The following is a 12,737-nucleotide window of genomic DNA, read 5'->3' as shown; positions in this document are numbered from 1 at the left end:
AAATGTTCAAGAAGGCTACAAAGTAGGGCTGGTGGCCTGTGTGGCCTAGAAAAAGGGGTTGTGGACTGGGGAAGTCCCAAAGGACAGACAGAAAGGCTTAGAGGACTGTATTTGGCTCCTGTTCCCCACCACATCCTATCTAGCCCAGCACTCTGTTCCCACAGCGGACAGCCTTTGGGAAGTCCCCCAAGCAGGACACAAGCACAATGGTTGCCTCTCTCTTATAATTCTCAGCAGCCAGTACTCAGAAACATGGAGACACTGTATAGTCATCATTGCTAGTAGCCACTGAATTTGTGAATTTGCTTAATCCCCTTTTAAAACTGTACTATGGGATTTGCTTTAAGGTGTGTGAATAAGTACTTCCTTTTACCTGTCTTGTTCTCTTACTATTCCACTTCATTGGATGACTTTGTTTCTAGCATTATGTGAAAGGGAGAAAATCCTCTACGCCTATCCACTTTCTCCACCCCATGCAAACTTTATACACCAGTTCCCCTCCCTTCATCTTTATACACGTCTCCCCACCTTAATCGCCTTTCTTCTGAGCTAAAATGCCCCAAATGTCATAACGTTTATTCATAAGAGAGTTGATCAGTTGTACTATTGTACTCCAGTGGTGAACAAAAGTGTATTCGGTTTTCCAAGTGTGGTTGCATCATGCAACATGTGGTTGCATGCAGGTGAGGATTTCTATGATGCTATGCTCTTCCAGATCCACCCCCTCACCCCTCCACACACACACACAAAGAATCCACACAGAAAAGTTTCATGTTGGGTAAAAGTGTTCAAAGTCTGCACTTCTCTTTGACATGATGAACAGTAATAATACACTGGGCCTATATAGTGTTTACAAAAAATAATTACTCACTGAGTATATTCCAACATCCCAAACAACACCCTCCCCCGCCACCAACCCCCCCCCCACTCTGTACATAGAAAGCCAATAGGTCAGGGAACATGCTAGGTGTGAGCCTTTATCATGGGTAAATGGTTTTCAATTTCCAAGAGTTTCTTTATTCATCACATTATATCCAACCTTTCATCCAAGATGGCATACATGGCTCAACCCCCATTTTATCCTCAGAACGACCCTATGAAGTAGGTTAGGCTGAGTGGTTCAAGGTCAACCAGTGAGCTCCCCAGCCAAGCAGGGACTTGAACCTGGATCTCCCTGGTCTGAGCACAGCACCAGCATAGCACAATGGTCCGTACACCAATGAGGGCAATGAGACACAGAGGAGCACTCAACCACCCAACTCCCCGTGTTACACCCTAACAAAGGATGGCACAAGACATGACTTGAGAAAGAAAGAATAATGTGCACACTTAGGGCTTCATTAGTACCCATCAGCACTAAGAAGCTGGCACTGAAATGCCTTCTAGTGTTGTGGTTTTCAAGCTCTTTGGGGGTAAGTACGTTGTCTGCATTATCCCAATGAGAAAGAGGAACTATCAAATGTCAAGCGATGATAGGTTGTATGAATATTCTGGCTGAATTGGGGAAGTTTGTGTGTGTGTGTGTGTGAACCTGAAGTCTCCAAATAGGAAAATACTTCTGCTCATAAACAATGCATGCTCCCCAGAGGGTCCCTTTGCCTCATCCTCCTCTTTACTGCCATCAAGACGAATCTTTCATTCCTCTTGCGCCTTTCCCTGGCGGCTCTCCCTCCCCATGCGCTCTGTGCTGGGGGCTGATGGAACGCTTAGCTCCGCTGTCCATCGCCAGCTCTCGTTACAAGCCTGTGCATATTTTAAAGTGTTGTGTCATAAAATCAGGAGCACGAACAAGCCAAGGTGAATAATTCACCATCGCGCCTGAACAAAATTAAAAATATATTTCACCGTCAAAAGGTCTGTGTTATTTGGAATTTCCAGGGAGATAAAAATAAAGAAAAAAAAGGAAAAGGAAAGAAAATTGGCTGGTTGTAGGAGGTGAAATGAAGAAGCAAACCCTAGTCCCTCCCTCATGTAAATTCAAGGCACGCAGTCAGATCATCTGCTTGTTTGTTCAGAAAAGTGCCACTGTGTTCAATGCAGTTTAATCTCAGGCAAGTGTGAACTGAATTGAAGCTTGAAGCAGCAATCTAAACAACAGGGATAGGGAACCTCAGGCTTCTCTGTTTACCCCTCAGGACTCTCCACAGGCCAAACCTGATTCCCAAAGGCCACACCCTTGAGTGCTTTTGCATGGCTGGAATGTGCCCTTGTGCTGCAATAGTGCCTCTTCTTGCATGAATGGAGAGGGGTGTTTCTGTGTGAGAAGAAACCTCTGGGTTTTGCATGGCTGGAATATAACTTAATGTTCAAAGTTAAGAGTCAGATTCATTGTTCTGCTTGTTTCTGCATCTGGCCCTTGCCAACAGCAGCATGAGGGCTCCTCAAAAGGCTGCACATATGTGAATATGGCCCTCAGTCTAAGCAAGGTTCCCCAGCCTTGTTATGCATGTTTACCTGGAAGTAAGTCCCATTGAACTCAACAGAGTTTACTTCTGCGTAGATATGCACAGGCTGGAGCGAGACAAACCACTTAAGAACATAAGAACAACCTGCTTGATCAGGTCACCTAGTGAAGCATATTGTTCCCACAATGACCACACAGATGCCTGTGTGAAATCAACAAGCAAGACTTGGGCACAAGGGCCCTTTCCTCTTCTGTGGTTTGCAGCAACTGGTATTCAGAAGTATCAATATCTCTCAGCAAAGCGGCACATCAATCAATAGCCTTCTCTTCCATGAATCCATCTAATCTCTTTTAAAGCCATTTGAGTTGGTGGCTACCACTATCTCCTGCAGGAGTGAGTTCCATAGTTTAACTATGCTCTGAGTGATGAAGTACTTTCTTTCTGCTTGTCCTGAATCTTTCAGAATCCAGTGTTATAAGAGAAGCTGAAAAACTTTTCTCTGCCTACTTTCTTCATGCCATGCATAATTTTAAAAAACTTCTAGCATGTCACTTCTAACCCACATTTTCTTTAAATGAAAAGCCTTGTAGGACACTGCAGAATTCCCATGGTGCTGAGCAGTAGCCTCCAGTAGAAGAAGAAGCAGTAGCCCTGGGAGTAGAAGAAGAAGTACATTAACCCCAACACCACCTCCCTGAGATGCTCCAGAAGGATACTGTGGTCAACAACATCAAAAGCCATTGAGAAATTGAGAACGAGCAGAGTTATTCTCTCTCTCTCTCTCTCTCTCTCTCTCTCTCTCTCTCTCTCAATAAATGCCACTTACAAGGGTGACAAAGACAGCTAATTGGGGATGCAATGGTGACAGAGAAGTAGGCTTGCTTTGCTGCCAACACTGCCACGTGGTAGACACGGTGAAGCAGCCTCACTCATGTTTGTCAGGTTTAGACAGGGTCCTATACCACCTGCACTCTACTACCAACCCTCCTGCTTCATGGCATGCAGGTCACAGGAATATCAAGGAGACCTATGTGCTCCACAGCAATGATGAGTGCACTCAGGAGCAATTGTGTCAATGACTCCACACATTTCACCATTCCACAGTGAGACAAGAGACTCAACAAGAGTGTCAGCCATGTCAGCTGAAAAATCCCCAAGAGCATTCAGGATTCCACCAGTCTTCTAGGGCAGACCAACTCAGTGGGTCCCCCACCCTTGAATATGTGTTTTTTTAAAAACAAACAAACAAACAACAGTATTCTCATAAAAATTAATCATGAGTGGAGTTTTCCCTGCTTATAGACACATTTGTGTTTAAAGTTTTAACTACTACATACCGGTACATTTTTTTTCTAGTAACATTCCTTTCTGTTTGTTATTTTCACTAATAATACATACTTTCCTTTAATAGACACATCATTTGGTTGGAAAACTGAGCTGCAAAGCCTGGAGCAGTGTGAATTTCATAGGATACCTGTGTTTTGTATTGTGCATATGTTGAGGAAATGCAAAATCAGCTAACTTCACTTTGGAATGCAAACACAACCAATATCCTCCCCCATCCTTACTCACCAACCTCCTACCCCAAACCCTTGTGGGAAAGGTACAAACCTCACTGCCACTTACCTCCCAAAGTAGCAGAGATGAGTATGTGTGTGCCGTACTTTTTGATGATGGTATCAATGAACTGCTGTGTCGTGGGCCTCCTGCCCAGCAGGCGGATGCTCCTCTGGAACTCAGGCATCAGGGGGACGGGATTGCGGAGCAGGTCTCTCCGCTCGATGGCTGTGTTCCTCACCTTCCAACGGGCAAATTCCCTAAGCGACAACACAGGAACACAACAAAGGTGAGGTTCCAAGTCCAGGCAGGAAAGGCAGACCACTGGGGAAATGGCTTGTGGAGGAACACAAAGGGGAAATATTGTGCAACTTCACCGCATCTTACGCCACTGGAGAGATACACAGGCACATTTCCAGGGCTAGAGCTAAAAGGTTTGAGGGCTGGAGAAAGGGGAGGCAAAAGAAGGAGAGGAGGAGAGGAGAAGGAAAGATATTATTTTGATATGTATTGATTCATCCCATAGTAAGAACCAGACATTCCCTAGATGTGGAGGAAACCATTCACTTGACAGAATGAAACTGAACATTGCTCAAGGGGTGAGAGGATGAATCTAGGATTTTTCAACCAAGGAATGTGAGTTTTCTGAGCAGTGCTCTGTGCCTGTATTTCAGGGACTACACTTGAACCTGCAGTTCTCCAAACGTTGTTGGACTCCAACACCCAGCAGCCACTAGCCAGCATAGCCAATGGTTATGGATGATGGGGGTTGGAGTCGGGACACACTGAAAATTATGGACATGATTAACTTAGGCCCTATAGTTTCAATGGGTCTACTTGGAGTAGAATAATACATATATGTATATATATATATCTGGAGGACCACAGGTTCCCTATCCATGGACTATACCATTTCACAATCTTTGAGAAACAGCTTTCAAGTTTGTTTGTATAGCTCTGTCTGAGCATTGATTAGTGTTTCATGGGTGAACTGACTGGTCACAGATGAACAAAATCTCATTCCAGACTATAGGTTGGACAAAAACTTTCCAAGGAAACAACATTAGATTTGTGATACCCCAAAACATTTGCAAGCTGGGCAAATTGTATCCTGAACCAGACCCATACAGATTTTGATAACTTAACCACTGGAAATAGGCAGGTGTCACAAGGGAATTCACATAAAGTCCATGATAGTGATATGAATCCCAGTGCCCTCATTCTGCAGCAGCGAATCCCAAGTTTTGCAAGAAGGTCACACCTTCCTGAGTCCTCTGAATGAAGTCAGACAAGTGAACTAATCTATAGATGGTATCCCAAGGCACAGAGTGGGCAACATCACTTTTTCATTTGTCTTTCTCCTAATGACAACCCTGTCAAGTAGGTCTTAGTTATCCTCATTTTTAGAGTAGCCATTTGCCCAAAGCCCTTCAGTGACACAATGGCTTGTTGCCCATCTAGACTGAGTTCCATATTCTATCCTCTCTGCCTATTATCTAAACTGACAGATTTATTTATAGAGAAGTTAAAATATTTGGGAAGATTAATGCTGAATCAACCATTACAAACTGTATATAAAAATAATCAGTGTCGCTTGAAATGCCTATTCAAATCACAGTTCACTGCCATCTCCCTGCTCCCAGTACTTCAGCTATGTGCTTTGGTGTCAATAATAATTCAAAAAGATACAAGGCTACATTTTATATATGTGTGTGTTCTGCCCTAACAAAGGAATAATAGCATCCATTCATACATGTGCCGCAGACAGGTGTGTTAAGTGCTGTGGATTGTATTTGTTAGTCCTACTAGGAAAACACCCTTTGAAATCAATATACATGATCAATTTACTTCTATTAATTTCATTGGGTCCACTTTCAGAAGCACTAACAATGAACACAAACTTATATATTTTCCTAAAAGGAAGTGAGCGAGCCCCTACCCAGCACCCCAAAAGCCAGTTGAGTCCCTCTTTCCTCTGATTAGACCACTCCAGTGAAGTAAAGTCAATTCCACATAATTTTTTTAAACAAAACGAACACAGGAAATCTAAACAAGGCTGCACATTTCTGACTATGCATGTTAATTTGAATGATGATTCCATGAAAGTCAATCTGTTTGACTTCACAGAAAATATTTTAATTTTCTCTTTCAAAACTTCAGCATCTGAGATAAAGCTTCCCACTTCCCAAAAATGCACACTGGCCCTTCTCTGCCCTTCCCCAGTTGTTTTCATTTCCCAGTACCACCCCTCCTCCTCTGTTCCCCCTCCACTCCCTCAAAAAGGAAAAAAATAACCCGCCTAAATTCATGTGGTTCTTCCTTTGGGTGCTGGGGAAAAAGTAGCCACTTCAATTCACCCTAGAGGCATAAAATAGGACACTTTTTCTTTCTGTTACATATAAACATAGGGAAATACATTTTACCGAGCCATACCTTCTGTCCATCTAGAGCAGAAGCTTTAGACCTTTTTGAGTCCACAGCTCCCTTGACCAACTACATTTTTTCTGCAGCTCCCCTGTGGGGCTCAGGAGCCCAGTTATGTCATCCCTTGCCTGCAGAGCTGGCAGCCCCTCACCCTTTTTTGAACACCCACTCAGCTTCCTCTCCTTGGGAGTCCTCCGGGTAGCTGCTGCTGCTACCCCTGGACTTGTCTGTCCATTCCCAGCAGCAAGGGCTAGGGGATTGGCAGGCTGGGCTCCCTCACCCGCTTGCTTGCTTGCTTACTCTGAGGCCGCCTCAGCTCCTGGCAACCAGCACCCCCTGGCCAGCTGCAGAGGTACCGTTTGCCTGTGGAGCTTGTAGCCAGGGCTGCTGCAAAAAACAGCTGTGCGAGCCTTTTGGAGGCAGAGACATGAGAGGGCATCAGAAGAAGGAGGGAAGGAAAGAGGGACAGGCCAGTGTTTCCCACAGCACCCATGACCATCTTTCAAGGTACCCCATGGTGCCACGGCACACTGGTTGAATCTTGCTCAGTGATGCTGAACCTGGGACCTTCTGCATGCAAAGCAGGTTGCCCAACACATGAGCTACAACCCTTTCCCTAAGGTTGGGCATTTGCTGTGGATGGCAAGGGAAACCTGACTACAAATAAAAAATATGCTGCCACAGCAAGTAAATGCAAATTGATTGTGACATGGCAAATATTTCACTGTTTTGCTTTGTCAGCATGCCCAGAAATAAGTGCAACAACAAGGAAGCAGGAGTTTGGGGAAGCAATTAGGTTTCATGGGGAGTTTCCAGAAACTATCCCACCTTAGCATTGATTCGTACTCCAGCAAGATGGTCAGGAACACCTGGAACTCAAAAAAGGAACAAAACAGCCACAAGGATCCAAGTTAAAACTGGATAGCTGCTGATTCCTTATATTATTACATGGGAGGTGGGAAAGGGTAATGAATGGAAACAAAGCCTTATGAGGAATGGTTGAGGGAATTGTGTATATTTAACCTGGAAAAGAGGAGACTGAGAGGAGATATGATAGTCATCTTCAAATATCTTAAGGGCTCTCCCATGGAATATGGAGCAAGCTCGTTTTCTCTTGCTTTGAAGGGTGGGACTCAAACCAAAGAATTCAAGTTACAAGATAGCAGATTCTGAACAAACTTCAGGAAGAACATTCTGATGGTAATAGCTCTTTGAAAGTGTAACGGGTCTCCCATGAGAGTTGATGGACTCTCCTTCCTTGGAGGTTTTTAAGCAGAGGTTGGATGGCCATCTGTCATGTATGATCTCCCCACTACGTCCTCCCCACTACAGCTCAGTTAGATGAGTAAGGTGCTGATAAAACCAAGGTCACAGGTTTGATCCCCATATGGGACAGCTGCATATTGCCGCATTGCAGGGTGCTGGACTAGATGACCCTCTGGCGCCTTCCAACTCTACAGTGCTGTAGTTCTATGAATGTTTATAATGCATCATGGCTGGGTTGCCCATTTCCACTGATACTGGAACTGTGTGGTTTGGATTTAGTTCTAGGTTCAGGGTAGGGAAGATTTTCCAGCCTGAGGGCCACATTCCCTACTTGGCAAGCTTCCAGCGGAGACATGCCAGGGATGGGTGGGGGCAGAGGCAGAGGCAAAAGAATGGGAAGCCAAATAATGCAACTTTTACCTTTTTCACAGTAAGCTACCTTCTACACTCACACATCCATATCTGTCCGTATGAAGCAGGGTTGGTGAGGCGCGTCGCATGGAGGAAGCCCCAGGGGCCGGACAGTGAGTCCCAGAGGGTGGATCTGTTCCACTCCATCAGGTATGAGATTTCCCTTCCTTGCTCTAGGGAAAGGTTGCTGAGTCAAGAAAATGGTAATCCAGACAGGTTACAAAAGATAGACAAGGGGTGGTCCAAGAAGGGGTTTCACCGACAACATCCAGAAAAGCTAAGAATTTGATAACTGCCATGCTGCTCAGGCCCACCCTGCTGCACTCACGAGGTACATCCTGGTAACCCTTAAGTGAAAGGACTTTCCCAGACAGCAGTGCCAGCAACAGGCTTAGTTAGGCATGATTCTACTCAGTAGATACTCAGTAGTATCTAGGAAGATGGTTCTGGGAGTGGAGGGTTAAATTGGCCATTGGTCCCAACCATGCTAATAGACAGGTCCTTGTTGTTCATGCTCACCCTTTGAATCAGAGGCATGAAACCTGCAACCCTCCAAACGTTGCTCAACTCCAACTCCCATCAGCCCCAAATGTGCATGGATGATGGGAGTTGGAGCTGAATAATTTCTGGCGGGCCACAGGCTTCCCATTACTGGAGTACTGGGCAATATGAATAATCAGGGTAATACTACTCCTCTGTTAAGTAATACTGCCACTCTATTCTGCCTTAGTCAAACCCCACCAGGGATACTGTGTTCAGTTCAGGGCACCATGGTTTAAGAAGGGTATTGACAAAATGATTAAGAGTCTGGCAGCCAAGCCTTATGGGGAACAGTTGAGGGAGTTGGGTGTGCTTAGCCTGGAGAGGAGCCCAGCTCCTGCCCACCTAGCAGTTTGAAAGCACCCTTAAGTGCAAGTAGATAAATAGGTACTGCTTTATAGCGGGAAGGTAAACAGCGTTTCCTGGTGCTGCACTGGTGCTGGCTCACCAGAGCAGCTTTGTCACGCTGGCCACATGACCCGGAAGTGTCTCCGGACAGCGCTGGCCCCCGGCCTCTTAAGTGAGATGGGCGCACAACCCCAGAGTCAGTCATGACTGGCCCGTACGGGCAGGGGTACCTTTACCTTTACCTTACCTAGCCTAGAGAACAGAAGACTGAGAGAGGTTTGGCTAGATGACTCTTGGGGTTCCTTTCAACTCAACAATTCTATGGCAGCCCTAGCTAGAAATGTCAGGAATTTAACTGGGGTCTTCTTCATGCAAAACATATTTTCTAAGCACTAAGCTATGGCTCCTCTGCACTGACAATCCTTATCAGTGTTGGATTGGAGGGAGTAGAGTTATGGGCCTCTCAGCTTTAATATCTGGGGTGGGGGAAGCATCTACACATTGGTTTCTGGAGCCACCTGGGACTGCTTGCCTGCCTGAGGAGAAGAGAAGTTGCAAGAATTTGACCTTGTTTCTTGTCACAGCAAAAGGCAATGTATACTTTGCCCCAAGGCACTGCCACACTAATGAGCACACAATAAAGCCTGCACAGGTTTTTAAGAAGAACAGGGGGGAATGGTGGGTGCCACCAGGGACCGTTGGGATGCTCATTAGCAATATGCTCCCTCAAGGGGACAGAGAACTGGAGGGAAATGCTGCAGAGGAAGGATAAAGTTCAAAGCCTGGGGGGCATGGAGTTTGCCCTCTGGGGAACAGGAGACTCCAAGGGCACGGGAGCATCTAACATAAGTGACGAGTCCACGAAGGAGAGGCCGTCAGAGAAAATTAAATACTCAATCTTCCAACCACCGCACAGGCCAGAGGGCATGAAGGGGGAAAGAAATTAGATCAGCATGAAACCTTGGGGGTTGCTGCTTGATACCACAAAAAATAAAGGAATTAAACACAACAATTGAAGAAAAATCTGAAGTGTGTTGAAAGAAAAATTCAGAACTGGAGTATGCAAACCCCAGGAAAACTAGGCTGAAGCCAAATCTTTGACTACAAGCTCTTCGGGGGGGGGGGCTGGGGGGCTGTCTTTTGCTACTGAGTTGAGTTAGGTGGGTTAAGAAGAATGGCATCGTGGCCCCCATTGCTACCCCTCCCTGCTTATTATTCAGCTTCCCCAGCATCACCCAAGAGGTACCATCTGCTCTGTGCCACCCACAGCCTGATCTGTCAGCCGGTGGCTTTTTCGACACATGCTCACGTCAATGTTTTTCTATTCCTAGCATTGCCTCCTTTGCTGCTGGGTCAGCCTCCTACTTGCGTGATTTACTGCATTTAACACTGCAGTGGCTGGATTTCTTTCTTCCAGCTTCTGAAGCAACCAGGAGAAATCAGGCTGACAATGAGGAAGCCTGAAGGGTTGGAGGGAGTCCTTTGCACAGAACAAAATGCCCTACTTGAAAAGCCACTTCCATGTAGAACATTGTGAAAATTGGGCATGTAGCCCATACAAAGGAATGCCAGTGTGGTGCCTTTGGACAGAACGGTGTCCTTGAGAACTTCTCCAAGCATATATGAAGTATCTGAGCCTGCCTACGAACACAATGCACTCAACTCACTCACTGCCCCACTTGTCATTGTTTCCTTTTTCTCCCTTAAGAAGTACATAGAGCTGGAGGAGGAAGATGGAAGAGCAACACCCTTCCCTACTTCCTCTTTCAGCCTTATGTGCTTTTCAAGGCTCAGATTAATTTGGCTGGATCCAACGTTTACCCAGATCCCATGGGAAAATGAGGTGAAGGGTGGTGGGTGTGTGGGTGTGCGCTTTCTCTCTTTCTGTTTGTGCTGCTGATCTGGCGTAGAGAATGGGAACTCAAATGGAGAAGTGACCTAAGAGACTTATTCAAAAATCTAAATGGGACCAAAGACTTAGAAAGGTCAGGGACTTGCTGGCCAGGTTTCCTGGATGTGTGTCTGTTAGACATGAAGTGTGGCTTGAATTTAAACAATTTAGCTATCAGTAGAATCACTGAGTTGGAAATTAACTCAAAGGCCACCTAGCCTAACCTTCTGCTTATGCAGGAAATCCTGTAGGAAATTTGCTACACGGCATCCCATTCCAGGCAGGCTTATCACTCAGGGACATAAAAAGACCTCTCCTGAATAAGACCCAAATGTTAATCTAGCCCAGCACTCTGCCTCCCGCATTGCCAATCCAGATGCTTCTGGCATGCCTATGAACATCAAGGGGACAGTCCTGCCCTGCAAAATGTAGCAAGCCTTCTCTGCTTGGGGCATCTTCTGCTCATGCTGCTGAGTGGGGCCCTGGTCTTCTGCCACAGAGTCCTGCCCTAACAGCATCACTGAGCAGCAGCTGGAGCAGGGAAGAAGATGGAGCAGCTCCTAACTTCTAGTGGTCTGATCCCATTCTGGCTCTGGGCCATCTTCCTGACAGGTGATTTCTCTTGCCTTACTTTACTTGCACAATAAAATCATCTCAGCAGCAAATAATTAGGTCTGACTCATAAAAGGAGGCCAGGCTGTCTGAGCAGACAACACTAGAGTCAATGTCACGCTTGTTTGGTTGTTTTTTCGTCCTCCTCCTCCCCCCCCCCATTTCTTTCTTTCCTTTTTTTAATACAGAGCTGGAATAATCCACTTACTAAGAGCTGGCTGAAGGTCACGCCAAACCTATCTCCTCTTAGAAGCCATTTACTACCTGATCAGCATTTCCAAAACTTTCATCTCATCCCCTTGTTCTCTCCTCCTTCTCTCCACAAAATAACAACCATCACCTCCACCTCCTCCTGCTGCATTTTTGGCATCAGATGTAAAATTTTTCCACAACATTCTTAAGTGAATCTGAGATAGGTATGACAAAGTGAGTCCTTTCAGGAGTACCGTAGCAGGTACTAGTAGGTGTACTGGTGCTTGTGGGAACCATGTTGGTGATCCCTAATACGCCAGATACATTCTGACACTGCACTTGGTTTTGTGCCTTAAAGCAAAGCTTATGTGTGGTCTCTGCATTCAACTTACTTATTCTTTTAAATCATTTATATCCCCCCCCCCCCGTGCCAGTACCCACAAGGGGTCTACAAGGTGGCTATCATTGATATAAAACAATTTTAAAGCACAATCAATTGGCAATATGACAACTCGTATAAAAAATAAATAAACAGAAACCAATAAGGCCACAAATAATGAGAAAACTGCCGCAGTGGCAGCAACAGAAACAGCAGCAGAGACCTCTAAAACAGAAATAAATCACTAAGGCTGAAAGCCTAGGCACATTTACTGGGGAGTAAGTCTCACTGAACTCAGTGGGGCTTAATTCCATGGTAATCAGAGGGTGCTTTGACATAGCAGCATATTTGCCCTAATTAAAAGGGAGCAGAGCAATACTGGCTGCATTTAGCTACAGTTTCATTTATTATTATTTTACCATATTTACACCCCTCTCTTTAGTAAAAAGGGTCTCAATGCAGCTTACAAAATCTAGTGCTGGAGATGATCTCTGCCTTCAGGCTCACAATCAAAAAAGACATGACACACAAGGAAGAAAGAGGAGGACAGAAGAGGGAAAAGCAAGCTCAGCACAAGTTCTTAAAGTTACGATTTCTAGCACTGCAGCTGATGTCAGCAGTTGCTCTGACTGCCTTGTATTTGATAAAGAACAACCCTGTTCACTCAGATCAAAGCTGGCGACAATGTCCAAGTCAGAAGTACATTCTTACC

The 12,737-nt window shown here is 45.4% G+C and overlaps 1 protein-coding gene across 2 annotated transcripts in view; it reads right to left on the bottom strand.

Annotated features, from left to right (window-relative positions):
- The window catches only part of BRINP1 (BMP/retinoic acid inducible neural specific 1), a 106,747-nt gene that overhangs the window by 34,372 nt on the left and 59,638 nt on the right, over positions 1 to 12,737 (bottom strand). For both annotated transcript variants that reach the window (XM_081896412.1, XM_081896413.1), the window contains exon 3: positions 4,032 to 4,222. In XM_081896412.1, coding sequence (XP_081752538.1) covers positions 4,032 to 4,222 — 191 coding nt within the window. The remainder of the gene's footprint in view (positions 1 to 4,031; positions 4,223 to 12,737) is intronic.

This window comes from Podarcis melisellensis, assembly GCF_964234715.1.
Source record: "Podarcis melisellensis genome assembly, chromosome: Z".
In the NCBI taxonomy this organism is placed as follows: Eukaryota; Metazoa; Chordata; class Lepidosauria; order Squamata; family Lacertidae; genus Podarcis; species Podarcis melisellensis.
Note: the sequence above shows the minus strand (reverse complement) of the source record. Positions and strands in the feature narration are given on the sequence as shown.